At 49.3% G+C, this 14,698-nt stretch overlaps 1 protein-coding gene and 1 pseudogene across 1 annotated transcript in view; one reads left to right on the top strand and one right to left on the bottom strand.

Moving 5' to 3' along the window:
* Positions 1-14,698, top strand: part of STKLD1 (serine/threonine kinase like domain containing 1) — a 42,704-nt gene that overhangs the window by 13,076 nt on the left and 14,930 nt on the right. Inside the window, 8 exon segments of the mRNA XM_083161118.1 lie at positions 602-714; positions 1,894-2,054; positions 2,945-3,075; positions 3,282-3,359; positions 3,610-3,726; positions 12,551-12,694; positions 14,234-14,362; positions 14,526-14,654. Of these exon segments, the coding sequence (XP_083017244.1) occupies positions 602-714; positions 1,894-2,054; positions 2,945-3,075; positions 3,282-3,359; positions 3,610-3,726; positions 12,551-12,694; positions 14,234-14,362; positions 14,526-14,654 (1,002 nt within the window).
* LOC146036440 (kinesin-like protein KIF19 pseudogene) lies at positions 6,525-7,811 on the bottom strand (annotated as a pseudogene).

Raw genomic sequence — 14,698 nt, 5'->3', positions numbered from 1 at the left:
GCCATAGATCGTAGTGGTCTGGTGACGTGTATATGCGCCATCCTGCATCCTTACTAACATCATTATTCCAGCCATGTCTTTATATGTTCAGGCCGGGCTTCTAAAATGGAAAAAAAGATGATGTTGCCCATAGCAACCTATCATATGATCTTTTCTCTGTTGCATTTTAGAAAATAATAGACAGAATGTGATTAGTTGCTATGGGCAACAACTCTGCATTTATAAATAGTACGTTTCCCCTAATAATCTCCCAATATATTTGCTAGCTCTCCCCTTTCCCCTCCGGTAGGTCACGATGTTATCCGGTACCGGGACATGAATGCCGGTATCATGCCGTCCCTGGTGTATAGCCGCCCGTCTCTGTCCAGGGACATGGATTACCGGCTCATAACCAGCCCGTTATCTCCATGGTTACAGGGATCCATCAGGCCAGGGAGAGGCTCAGATCCTCTATATATTGTACTATATCTCCTCGGGACATAGAGAGAGTTCCGCAGTCTCCTCCCATCGCTGTGACTGGAAGCGCGGACGTCCCAGGCTGAGCGCTGTATAATGGTCCATTCCATTCATATATTATACTGTATGTCTCCATCATATACAGAGTGCAAAGTATTCCTGGCTCCAGAAACGCTGCAGCTTACGTTCAGCGACAGATCGGACATCTGGGCGCTGGGATGCGTCTTACTGGACCTGATGACCACGGCTGTATATAACGTACGTCCCATCAGAAGCCCTCATATCTGTCCTTGTACTACGTCCGTTATACCTGACCCCGCGTCTGTCCTTGTACTACGTCCGTTATACCTGACCCCGCGTCTGTCCTTGTACTACGTCCGTTATACCTGACCCCGCGTCTGTCCTTGTACTACGTCCGTTATACCTGACCCCGCATCTGTCCGTGTACTACGTCCGTTATACCTGACCCCGCGTCTGTCCTTGTACTACGTCCGTTATACCTGATCCCACGTCTGTCCTTGTACTATGTCCGTTATACCTGACCCCGCGTCTGTCCTTGTGCTACGTCAGTTATACCTGACCCCGCGGCTGTCCTTGTGCTACGTCCGTTATACCTGACCCCGCGTCTGTCCTTGTGCTACGCCCGTTATACCTGACCCCGCGTCTGTCCGTGTGCTACGTCCGTTATACCTGACCCCGCGTCTGTCCTTGTGCTACGTCCGTTATACCTGACCCCGCGTCTGTCCTTGTGCTACGTCCGTTATACCTGACCCCGCATCTGTCCTTGTGCTACGTCCGTTATACCTGACCCCGCGTCTGTCCTTGTGCTACGTCCGTTATACCTGACCCCGCGTCTGTCCTTGTACTATGTCCGTTATACCTGACCCCGCGTCTGTCCTTGTGCTACGTCCGTTATACCTGACCCCGCGGCTGTCCTTGTGCTACGTCCGTTATACCTGACCCCGCGTCTGTCCTTGTGCTACGTCTGTTATACCTGACCCCGCGTCTGTCCTTGTGCTACGTCTGTTATACCTGACCCCGCGTCTGTCCTTGTATTACGTCCGTTATACCTGACCCCGCGTCTGTCCTTGCGCTACGTCCGTTATACCTGACCCCGCGTCTGTCCTTGTGCTACGTCCGTTATACCTGACCCCGCGTCTGTCCTTGTGCTACGTCTGTTATACCTGACCCCGCGTCTGTCCTTGTGCTACGTCTGTTATACCTGACCCCGCGTCTGTCCTTGTATTACGTCCGTTATACCTGACCCCGCGTCTGTCCTTGCGCTACGTCCGTTATACCTGACCCCGCGTCTGTCCTTGTGCTACGTCCGTTATACCTGACTCCGCGTCTGTCCTTGTGCTACGTCCGTTATACCTGACTCCGCGTCTGTCCTTGTACTACGTCCGTTATACCTGACCCTGCGTCTGTCCTGTGTAGGAAGTGGAGATCATTGAGGTTCTGCAGAGGATCAGGGTGGATCCGTCCGGCTTACATGGAATCTTACACATCATCCAAGATAAAGTCAGATACTCAGAAGATCTCTGTCAGCTGCTGCCAGGAATGATGAAGATGCAACCGGCAGAGAGATCCAGATCAGTGTGAGTGAAGCCCAGTTCACAGTGAGTGTAGTGTGAGTGAGGCCCAGATCAGAGTAAGTGTAGTGTGAGTGAGGCCCAGATCAGTGCGAATGTAGTGTGAGTGAGGCACAGATCAGCGTGGGTCTAGTGTAAGTGAGGCCCAGATCAGTATGAATGGAGTGTGAGTAAGGCTCAGATCAGGGTGAGTGTAATATGAGGCCCAGATCAGCGTGGGTGTAATGCGACTGAGGCACTGCAGGGAGGCACAGATTAGCGTGGGTGTAATGTGACTGAGGCACTGCAGGGAGGCACAGATCAGCGTGGGTGTAATGTGACTGAGGCACTGCAGGGAGGCACAGATCAGCTTGGGTGTAATGTGACTGAGGCACGGCAGGGAGGCATAGGTCAGCGTGGGTGTAATGTGACTGAGGCACTACAGGGAGGCACAGGTCAGCGTGGGTGTAATGTGACTGAGGCACTACAGGGAGGCATAGGTCAGCGTGGGTGTTATGTGACTGAGACACTACAGGGAGGCACAGATCAGCGTGGGTGTAATGTGACTGAGGCACTACAGGGAGGCACAGGTCAGCGTGGGTGTAATGTGACTGAGGCACTACAGGGAGGCACAGGTCAGTGTGGGTGTAATGTGACTGAGGCACTACAGGGAGGCACAGGTCAGTGTGGGTGTAATGTGACTGAGGCACGGCACAGAGCCACAGATCAGCGTGAGTGTAATGTGACTGAGGCACCGCAAGGAGGCACAGATCAGCGTGAGTGTAATGTGACTGAGGCACCGCAAGGAAGCACAGGTTTGTTGTCAAAATACAAAAGAAGCATGTGTGAGTGCACAATTGTGTAAGTGTTGTGTTATTGTGTGTCATATTTAGATTTTTTGTCTGTCCCGCCCCCAGCGACCTGGTGCGCCAGCCCTATATCAGGACATGCTTGGCTGTGATTGGATCTCCGTTGGCCGGGATGAAGAAGAAACTGCCCCCAGGTGCCACGTATGACCGTAAAGGTGGCGGGGTGGAAGAAGCGCTGGGTAAGAGGGGTCTGATGACAGCATATGTGAATGGGATGATTGGAATCAATTATTTGTGACGCCTTCTCCTGCAATGACAACCTCAACCACCCAATCACAACCATTGCCTACACTGTGATAGCTGACTGGTTGCTATGAGAAACGCCCCCCGTTTCCTTTATATAAGTGTTAGTGACCTTGCACCTGGTATTTCTGTCATCTTCCAGAATTCATGAAGATTTATACAGACTATGAGGACGCTCAGCTACTGGCACTGCGGCACCTGACCAGCTACACCGGAGACGGTAAATACCGGGATATCCTGCTAACCTGCTAATTACGTTATCAATCAGAAACGAGGTGAGGGTTTGTTAACTTCCCTCCCGTCAGCGTCTCCTGTATTTCCTACATATTACGTGTAATTATTTATATGGCTGATGCTTTATTCCGCCATCATGGAGTGTGACCGGCCTCACTGAGTGCGGAATATCCGGTGATGCCGTCCTGCAGCGCCATCTATGATGTAATAGCGGTTCTGTCACTGTCCTGTTGCAGGTTCCCTGTACACAGAGGAGACAATGCGACTAATATCACAGACTATGGTGACACACCGAGATTCCGTCAGTATCCAGCGGGAAGGCAGCCGGGCAATCCATCATCTGTTATCCCAAGGTGAGGGAAATCCTGTATCACTGACACCTGATGTCACACCTACTCCGTATGTCCTGTAATAGTGATGTCACACCTACTCTGTATGTCCTGTAATAGTGATGTCACACCTACTCTGTATGTCCTGTAATAGTGATGTCACACCTACTCTGTATGTCCTGTAATAGTGATGTCACACCTACTCTGTATGTCCTGTAATAGTGATGTCACACCTACTCTGTATGTACTGTAATAGTGATGTCACACCTACTCTGTATGTCCTGTAATAGTGATGTCACACCTACTCTGTATGTCCTGTAATAGTGATGTCACACCTACTCTGTATGTCCTGTAATAGTGATGTCACACCTACTCTGTACGTCCTGTAATAGTGATGTCACACCTACTCTGTACGTCCTGTAATAGTGATGTCACACCTACTCTGTACGTCCTGTAATAGTGATGTCACACCTACTCTGTACGTCCTGTAATAGTGATGTCACACCTGCTCTGTACGTCCTGTAATAGTGATGTCACACCTGCTCTGTACGTCCTGTAATAGTGATGTCACACCTACTCTGTACGTCCTGTAATAGTGATGTCACACCTACTCTGTACGTCCTGTAATAGTGATGTCACACCTACTCTGTACGTCCTGTAATAGTGATGTCACACCTACTCTGTATGTCCTGTAATAGTGATGTCACACCTACTCTGTATGTCCTGTAATAGTGATGTCACACCTACTCTGTATGTCCTGTAATAGTGATGTCACACCTACTCTGTATGTCCTGTAATAGTGATGTCACACCTACTCTGTATGTACTGTAATAGTGATGTCACACCTACTCTGTACGTCCTGTAATAGTGATGTCACACCTACTCTGTACGTCCTGTAATAGTGATGTCACACCTACTCTGTATGTCCTGTAATAGTGATGTCACACCTACTCTGTATGTCCTGTAATAGTGATGTCACACCTGCTCTGTATGTCCTGTAATAGTGATGTCACACCTACTCTGTACGTCCTGTAATAGTGATGTCACACCTACTCTGTATGTCCTGTAATAGTGATGTCACACCTGCTCTGTATGTCCTGTAATAGTGATGTCACACCTGCTCTGTATGTCCTGTAATAGTGATGTCACACCTGCTCTGTATGTCCTGTAATTGTGATGTCACAACTGCTCTGTATGTCCTGTAATAGTGATGTCAGATATTCCCAAATATAGGTTCCCCCGCACGCACGCACGCACGCACACACACACACACCACCTTATATACAGTAAATATATGTTATTTATATTATGTTTAAAATAATTCTATATTTATATTATGTTTAAAATATGGTCCTGCGAGGGGGGCGTGGCTTGGTCTGTACTGTGAGCGGATGTGTGTGGTGTGGGCTCCGCTAATATCCTGCTTCAGAGATCGCAAACCTCCTACCTCTAACTGCTTAATCTTCGGAGCCTCTCCTGCACCTCTTCTATCATCCGCGGCTCTCCTGCATGCCTCGCGCGGGCTGTTGCGGCTGGCTGGGCCTTCCTTGCTCTGTGCTGCCAGGCACCATCTGTGGTCCTCCCTTCCTCCTGCGGCTCCAACTGCGGCTTTGTCCGGCGGCTGCGGTGGTGGGTGGATTGCTGGGAATCAATTGGGCCATGGAAGAAAGAAAGGGGGCCCAGTAATGGAGTCTATTATGTATAATTTGTCATAAAGTTCACATTTCCCTCGAAGTAATGTAAAGAGTAGTGCGGCAAGTGCGGTGGGGGGGGTTCTGTCAACGGCCCTGTTTAGAAGGTTTAATACATAGCTTCTCTTGCTCAGTACTAGATATTCCCTGCAGTGCCGTGATCTGTGGCACAGGGATATAGTGGCTCTCGCTGGTCCTGCATATCTAACGCCGGGGCTGGTCACTAGATAGTGACATTGATCGTCAGAGAAGGGAGGGGGTGAAGGAGGGAGGCTGGATCAGCCGGACCACCTCCCCTGTCATTGCCGCTGACAGGGGAGGGGGCACGGGACAGCGTGGCAGACGGCGCCTGTTTGGGCGAAGGGGAACTATTCACAACCCTGGCCATTCGGCACTACTGAAATAGAAAAAAGGGGTGCAGGGTATTGCCTGTAGAACCCATACATTATAAGCCCCAGTGTCCCCCTAATTATATAAAAGTACAAAAATTGCATAAATGGGGAAAATAGAAATGCAATTTTATTACTTATGATTATGGCCGACCATGTGACCAGCTGGTCCCTGTCTGGTGATGATCATTCTGCCATGGTAACGGGCCTGGAGCTGCAGCTTTATCCGCCCCAATGTTACCCTGTTCCTGTTGCCGTGATACAGGCTGTAATTGTAAAATAACAGGACCTGATTGGATGGTCATTTTAGAGCACAATGGGATTTGCTGGCGCAATGTCAGTAAATAATAATAAATAAATAATTGAGGATGTCAGGAAGATGCTGCAAAGATCTCATCCCCCCTCTACTGGTTCTGCCCTAACATAATCCTTATAAGATCTAAGCATCACATTATATAACGGATGCCATAAACCCGCTAACAGCACAAATCATGTATAACTTGCTGACGTACCTGCCGTTGTCCTGGGTCAATTCTGCAAGTTATTATGTTCCCAATGAGATGGATGTAGCCGTAAGCAATTTACACATCATTAGCAGCTCTTCCAACACACCCATGGGGTGGCTGCCCAGTGTCGTTTTTGTTTTTGGGGTATCGCCATTAGCCCTAATCCCCATCTTTCTGCCGGGCCGAGTGCTGTTCATGTCGGCCGAGTGCTGTTCCTACCGGCACCAGTGATGTTCCTATCGCCATGGAGGTCTTCGATCTTGAGAATTGGAGGAACGTTTTCTGTAACGAGCTGTAGCCTTTGTCTCGCATGAGGCCTGGAGATTCCTTGCCTTAGGGACTACAGGAGAGGTGCGTCTCGTAACATAATAATCATCCTCATACCTCGGCACTCTGGTCTTGTGTTTGAGCTCTGGAGGATGAGAGACTTTCGGCAGCACTTTAGTCCCCTTGGGGATCTTATGGGGGACACAGACACGGTTCCTCTCCACCCGTGTCTTGATGAACTTGGCCTTGCTCCCATAGGTCATTGTGCTGCGGGCGTCTTCATAGGCACTGTCCGCGGGGCTGATGTGTGTGATCAGGACCATTCGGCCTTTCCCGCTCAGTGCTCCCTTTAGCAGCCAGGTCAGCTTGCTGTCCCGATAGTTTCTATGGCTGCCTGGTTTGTCACGCAGTCCCATGATGCAGGTTCTCAGAGCGAGAAGGGAGCGGTTGATGTATCCCCCCTCTTTCATGGTCTGGCGACTGTTTGCAGTCTGGCTTGCCCTCTCTGATCCTGCCAGGTCTACCGGGTACAGCGTGGCTGTGCTCACACCATCGATGTCCTCCTGCTGTATGGTGACCTGCAATACTGCATGGGAGCGGGATGAGGTCTTATTAGCGGCGGTGGGAGCTTCAGAGCGCCGCTTATTCCCCTTCTCCAGCAGGGCCATGGCCTCCTCAGGATTGTTAAGGGTAAACTCAGCAATCCCTTCTATTTTGGTGTTGCCATTGGGATCCTCTGTGAGGACCAAGGACCCAGAGGAAGGTCTTAGAAGGTCCCGGACTCTTTCATTGTAGATCTCAGCATATGACAATGATACAGAGAAGTTTTTTCTATTTCCAGTCTCCTCAATGGCATTAAACAGGTCCTTCAGGGTGTGATACATTACTCCGGGCTCACGGGCCTTGCCCATCATAGTAAAGGTCTTCCCGGTGCCTGTTGGGCCGTAGGCAAATATGGCAGCATTGTACCCGGATAGGAGGTCACCCACTAAGGGCCTCACTGTGGAATTATACACAGTCTCCTGGGTCGCTGCCTGGTCAAACACTTGGTTGAATTTGAATGTGGTCTCTCTTGTCCTGGTCGAGCGCAGGACGTATTTAGGGTCCTCACCAGGGTCCTGCAGTAGCACTGTCTGCGGTCCCAGCTGGTGGGCAATGCATTGTGCGCGGTTCTTAGTCTCCGTTCTATTAAATGGACGGATGCGCAGAGCGACAGCCACTTGATGATCTTTAGCTTTGTCACTTTTAGTCTCCATCTTATTCAATCGTCAGTCTTCAGAAAAGAATGAGAAATGATCTGTGTTGGCTCTAGTCCAGCAATATCAGTTATGAGCCAGGAAGCAGCAAGCGGATGGTTTTATACCCCCCTCACAGACATTGTGACATCACAATCTGCCCTCACAGCCCATAGTGACATCACAATCTGCCCTGTGGCAGAGGGGCCCTGCTGTGTATCTCATCCAGGGCATGCTGGTACATTGGATTCTAACAAAGTTGTATTCCTGTATTACCTATCTGGAGGGGCTCCCAGGAACCGAATACATAATACTCAAATATAAAATTATTTGTAGCCAATAAAATAGATGTCACCGGTCAGCTTCAGATATAGAGGAAGTCACAGTGGTTGCTTATATTTAACGACAGCATAACTGCAGGTCACAGATGTTGCTGCTAAATTACCTAAATAAGCCACAAAAGTGATTGTTATAGTTCCCTTGAAATCTTACTTGACCCCATCTAGGTTACAGTGGTTCATATAAATGGGTTTAACCCTGGTAACAGTTTACCCAGGTTCCAGGTTGTTTCCCCCTCAGGGTAATCTGCAGGTGCTACCTACTTTCTCCTGCAGTCATAGACATGCGCAGCCCATTTTATTAGGGGGTGCACCTTAAAAGGGGTGTGTCTAGCACCACCTATTGGGCGTATCTAGCATTGCGCATTGGGTGTGTCTAACACTGCCAATCATGAATGTTTACCATCATCTACTGGTACTCGCTACAATATAAAATGTCTCTCAGCCAGAACATAATCTCCGGCCTATTTCAGTTTTTAATATTCTTATTACTCTGTATAACAGTACATGCATATAAAGTAAAAAAATATATGGATTATGCAGGTATGTAGCGATATGACAACGGTCTAGTACAATTAACAATGCACAACACACAATAGATTGATGGGCACTAATTTTAATGGAATACAGGTCTAAAAAGCAAAAGACTTTGGTAAAAGGTATTGCTGGTATTGCTAGTGGCAGGGAGTTGTCCATACGAGTGGGCACAGCATTTGGGGGTGCCTGTGTACCCCTAACACTCATTGGGGCAGATGTAATAAGCCTGGCGAAGAGATAAACTGGAGATAAAGTGGCAGGAGATAACGCACCAGCCAACCAGCTCCCAACTGTCATATTTCAAACACAGCTGATTGGTTGGTGCGTTATCTCCTTTCACTTTATCTCCAGTTTATCTCTTCCCCAGGCTTAATACATCTGCCCCAATGTGTGCACACCTATGATAGCGCTGTTTAGGCTCTGTGACAGCTCTTTTCTTTCACTGTCTCTCCCAGTACTTCTGACTGGCAAACCTATACCTACTCTCTGTCTAAAGGCCCCCATACATTAGTCCGACTTGTCCTAGTGACAAGTCGGACCTGATTTCCCCTGCAGCTCCCCTGGAGGGGGAAGCACGATTAGGCACTTGATGTGCCAAGGTTTGGCACCCCACCGCAACAGCTTCCTCCAGCCCGGCGCCATATGCAGCCTCCCCCTGCTTGGCTCTCTATAGCCGGCATCCCCCGCCCGCTGCTGTCCCCCGCACGGCTCCGGGGCTGAGCTGCACATAAGATTTGGCAAATCTTATGTGCAGCCCGTCCGACCTCCCGACCCCGATCCGATGCGCACGGGACCGCGCATCGGATCGGACGGGATGTCTACAAGTGCGATTTGGACCGATTTCACTGCCCGATTCATCCGAATCGGGTGAAATCGTTCCCATATCTCATAGTGTATGGGGGCCTTAAGTGTGGTAGTGTGTGTGGAAATTTACTGTGTACTTATTGTTACAATGGCAGGGGGTAACTCCAAGAGAGTTGCTTGCAGGAAGTGTAATGCAAAATTTACACCTTCTACAGAGGGAGTTTTACTTTGTGATAAATACACTGTTAACCCCCCGTTAGCACAGGCTCCTGTGAATACCCCTGTCTGGGCATCACAGCTTGCAGATGTCATGTCCCAATTATCTTCTGAGCTCTGAGCAGCTCAAAAAGATAGGGAGACATCCAGAAACCAGCAGGCCTCTTTAGCCTCTGCAGTAGAAGGCTTAACAAAAGCCCTGGCCCCAGGGCCAGCAGAGGGCGCTGGTCCATCCTCTTCATCAGGGCATTAAACCTCCTCTTTTAAAAAGAAAGAGGTTGCTGCCACAGTCTGTGGACTTAGGTGATTATGATGATATTCCTGATCTTGAGGAGGAGGATGTTTTAGCGTTTGATATGCAAGAGCCTGAACAAGCCTCTCAGGGCTTGGAGGATTTAGTTGAGATGGTAAAAATTGCTTGTAATGTTACTGAGGGAGCAGAGACTCCTGTCCGTCCTTCTCTTTTTGGTAAGAAACAAAAGCAATATTCCACTTTTCCTCTGGCAGAGGAACTGGATAATCATGTGCTGCAAGCCTGGTGTCATCCAGACAAAAAATTTCAGGTACTGTACCCCGCAGGTTTTTATAAAATTACCCCCTTCAACCTGAGGTCAGAAAGAAAGTTGAGATACCACCAATGGTTGACTCTTCTGTATCTCGACTGATTAAAAAGACGGTCCTTCCGCTCCCAGGGGCCACCACCCTTAAGGACACATCGGAACGTAAGTTAGAGGTAACCTTAAAATATATTTTTTCTGCGACTGGTGTTTTACAGCGTCCGGCTCAGGTCGGTTGCTGGGTGAATAAGGCCTAAAGGATTTGTACCTGTACCTCCAAGCGGTCAAATTCAAGAGTCCCTGCAGTCGGTAATACAGGATTTGGATCAGGGAGAATTCCTCGAGATCAGGGATGCGTACCTGCACATCCCTATCTGGCCTCCTCACCAGGCCTTCCTTCGATTTGCGGTAAAACATCATCACTGGCAGTTCCAGGCCCTGCCGTTCGGTCTCTCGTTGGCGCCCAGGGTCTTCACCAAGGTGATGGCAGTGATGATGGAGGTCCTCCGCTCTCAGGGTGTGACATTTATCCCTTATGTGGATGACCTTCTGCTAAAGAGCCGTTCGAGGGATACCCTGTTGTCCAATATCCTACTCCTACAGAAGACTCTCATTTCTCACGGGTGGATCCTGAACTTCGCAAAGTCCCAACTCCAACCCTCTCAACGCATTCAGTTCCTGGGGATGACTCTGGACACCCGCCAGATGAGGGTGTTCCTTCCATCCGACAAGATTCAGTCCTTGCAGGCCCTGGTTCGGATGGTTCTACAACGTCGACAGGTGTTGGTACCTCTTTGTACCAGACTCCTAGGAAAAATGGTAGCCTCCTTCGAGGCAATTCAATACGGTCGCTTCCACTGGCGACCTTTCCAGTTGTCCCTCCTCCACCAGTGGTCGGATTCACACCTGCATCTTCAGCAGCCTCTCTGTCACCTCGAGCACTTCTGTCTCTACTGTGGTGGCTCAACTCCGAAAATCTGCAGAGCGTCAAGAGTTTCGGAATCTGGGAGTGGACACTCCTCACCACAGACGCCAGTCTTCGGGGTTGGGGGGCTGTCACTCTGGATCACCAGTTCCAGGGATTATGGACAAAACAAGAGAGCCTGCTCTCCATCAACGTGCTGGAACTCAGAGCGGTATATTATGCCCTTCTGCAGGCGAAACATCTTCTGCAAGACAGAGCCATCCGAGTCCAGTCCGACAACTCCATGGCCGTCACCTATATCAACAAACAGGGCGGAACTCGAAGCCAGGCGGCCATGAAGGAGGTGAGCAGGATCATACTGTGGGCTCAGGCCTTGTCGGCCATCTTCATACCCGGAGTAGACAATTGGGAGGCCGACTTCCTAAGTCGGCAGGATGTCCATCAAGGAGAATGGTGTCTCAACCCACAGGTGTTTCAGACCTTGGTGCATCATTGGGGCCGACCTCAGGTGGACCTGATGGCGTCCCGACACAATTTCCAGCTTCCCAAGTACTTTGCATGTACTGGAGACTTTTTTTTTTTTTACTTTTGAATAGTTGGGCATATATTTTCTTTTACTTTAGGCTAACTTGGCTACTGCTAACATTACTATAGGTGATTCCTACTAAACAGGAATATACTCTATATCAGGACAGGCCAACCTCCAGATGTTGTGAAACTACAAATCCCAGCATGCCTTGCCACAGTTTTAACACTCCCTTATAGCAAAACTGTGGCAAAGCATCATGGGATTTGTAGTTTGACAACATCTGGAGAGCCACAGGTTGGCCAGGCCTGCTCTATATCATAATATATATTTTTTATATCACTACACAATATACATTACTTTTGTATGGCCATGCCCGAATGGCGCCTTCTGGGACTAAAATACTAAAACACCATAATTGCTTTTAGAAGACACTCGGTATTCATGTGTTATATACATCCTGCTCATTATTACATGACTGGATATATCTTCTGCGTTTGCTCTGTATGTTTTGCAGCTTTACACTGTTGCCCTATTTGCCCTCCTATATACATATGGGACGTTGTCGTTTTATGCATGTTTCCACAAAATCTAAATAAAAATGACTCAATTTAAAAATATGGTCCTGCTAGGAGGGGGAGCCACCCACAGAACCACAATCAACCGCTTTCAATTCAGTGATTCAAACTTGCAGGGGATGAAAAGTGCCCCCTTGTGAGCAGGAGCCCGGCAGCAGATAACTCAGTTGCCTCCCAGAGTTAAACCTTAGCTCCCTTACATCATACACCTCTATTAATATACAGTACTGGCTTTTATACTACAAGTGTTGGTGATGCCTGCTGTGTCTCTGGTCTTAGTGCTGGAGCGAGGAGATAAAGATGTGGGCTGGAACAGTCAGGACCTGATCGTCAGCCTGGTAGACACTGTCCGGACTTTCCCCGAGGACCCGGAACTGGTTTCTATAACGCTCCGGATGATGATAATGCTGCTGTCGGATAGCGGTGAGCCGGCGGGTACACAATGTAGGGTCTTTGCTGTATTTATATCGTAGCACATAGTAGTGACATCACTCAGGTGCGTGAGAGGACGGGTGACACTGAGGAAGAGAACACACATTGTTTCCCCAGCGCTGAGTTACACCAGACCACATGGTAATAGAATTCAGAGATCTTGGTTATTTGTATTTGCAAATACCTGGGATAAGCCCCAAGCCATCCATCAAGGCGTTTCTGAGTATTAAGGGTCCCCATTGCTAGATCTAGGTGCAGGGTGCGGCACCCCAAAAATCAGCATAAGCCAAAAAGCCCAGAGCAGCACAGCAGTGAGAGAACTATAGTGTCAGATAGAATGTAATATTGCGCCACCTCAGAGCCATCCACACCCTAATCCAAACCGCCCCCCAAACCTATGTGACCCCAATTAACCATTATAGGTTTTGGGGCTTACCCAGGTATGTGCAGGTATAAGTAACCAAGGGGCAGATTTATTAAGCTCAGTGAAGTGATAAAGTGTCTGGTTTTTATCATAGGCCAATCCGCTCCTAACTGTCATTTTTCAAACCAAGTCTGTAACTTCACAGTTAGGAGATGATTGGCCGGTGATAAAAACTGGACACGTTATCACTTCACCGAGCTTAATAAATCTGCCCCCAAGATCTCTGTGGTTACTGGTGTCACTCAGTGCTGGGGGGGGGGGGGGGGGGGGGGGGGCATGCGCTTTCACACTCTATATGTACAGTAGATCACTAGTGAAACCCTTTCCTTAGTGCAGGCATGTCCAAACTATGGCCCTCCAGCTGTTGTGGAACTATAAGTCCCATCATGCCTTGCCACAGTTTTGCTATTAGGGAATACTAAAACTATGGCAAGGCATGCTGGGATGTGTAGTTTCACAACAGCTGGAGGGCCACAGTTTGGACATGCCTGGGTTACTGGGATTACACCATAGAAACAGACATTTATTAGATGCTGCGAATGGCCTGACATAGCCAGTATTTACGCCTGCAGTGCGCATGTCCTGTACACGCATGTCCTGGACACGCCCTGGAGCAGCCTCTTTATTTGGAAGTCATGGGCGGTGCCTCATTCCTAGCTCCCCCAAACTCTAGCCCCACCCACAATGAGGCGGCATCTACCCTGAACAATGTCATGGGTTATATACGTATTGGGTCTCTATATACCGTCTCGGCTAAGAGTCAGACACTTGGTGGCTGTACTCGCTATTACCCCTATAAAGTGTAGGTCAGGACATCGTAAGGGTACGTCCAGATGGGGTTCTGTAGGTGGCATGTGAAGCATGTTGCCCCTTTATTCAGGTGAATTAGATACTAAGAAGCTTCCCCTGTGGCTCTCAGTGTGTCCCTTCCCCCGCACCAGGTACAGGGGTTGTACATCATCTCTACTTGGCATTCTGCACTCTGCAGAGCCCATCCGGGGGCAGCCTGGATCTGCCGGATATACGGCACAGATCAGGCTGCTTCTGGCAATACTAATGGCCGCAGGTACATGAGCGATGTAATCATTTGTCTTTGGGTCTCTTAGAGGTGGCCGCGGAGGTGCTGGTGACATCTGGGTTCCTCCCGGATCTGGTGAGGCTCCTGGAGGGGCCCCTGGAGGACCGAGAGACGTGGATGTGTTGCTGTGCTCTGCTGTGGAGCTTGGCTATGATAGGTGAGTACAGACCCTTGTAGTGGCCCTTCAAGGCCTGGTTGGGGATACACTTGTAGTGGCCCCTGAGGGCCTGGGTGGGGATACACTTCTGTAGATCACATGTTGGGACACCTGCAGATTAGTATTTGGAGAAATGACTTATTTCCTCTTGTGTTTGTCACAGAGAAGCAGCCGGATGGGCAGAGCCTGCAGCGAGCCGCACGCGTAATCTCCACCCTCATCCAGAGACATGGCAGCGACGGAGAGCTGGTAGAATCGGCCTGCACAGCCCTATGGGCGCTCTGCCTGAAGGGTGGGTCATGCTTAATCCGATAACTACACCCACCAGGTGACCTA

Source organism: Crinia signifera, chromosome 9 (genome assembly GCF_055691185.1).
Source record: "Crinia signifera chromosome 9, ASM5569118v1, whole genome shotgun sequence".
NCBI classification, from domain to species: domain Eukaryota; kingdom Metazoa; phylum Chordata; class Amphibia; order Anura; family Myobatrachidae; genus Crinia; species Crinia signifera.
The sequence above is the reverse complement of the archived record's forward strand: the minus strand, read 5'-3'. Positions and strand labels throughout refer to the sequence as shown.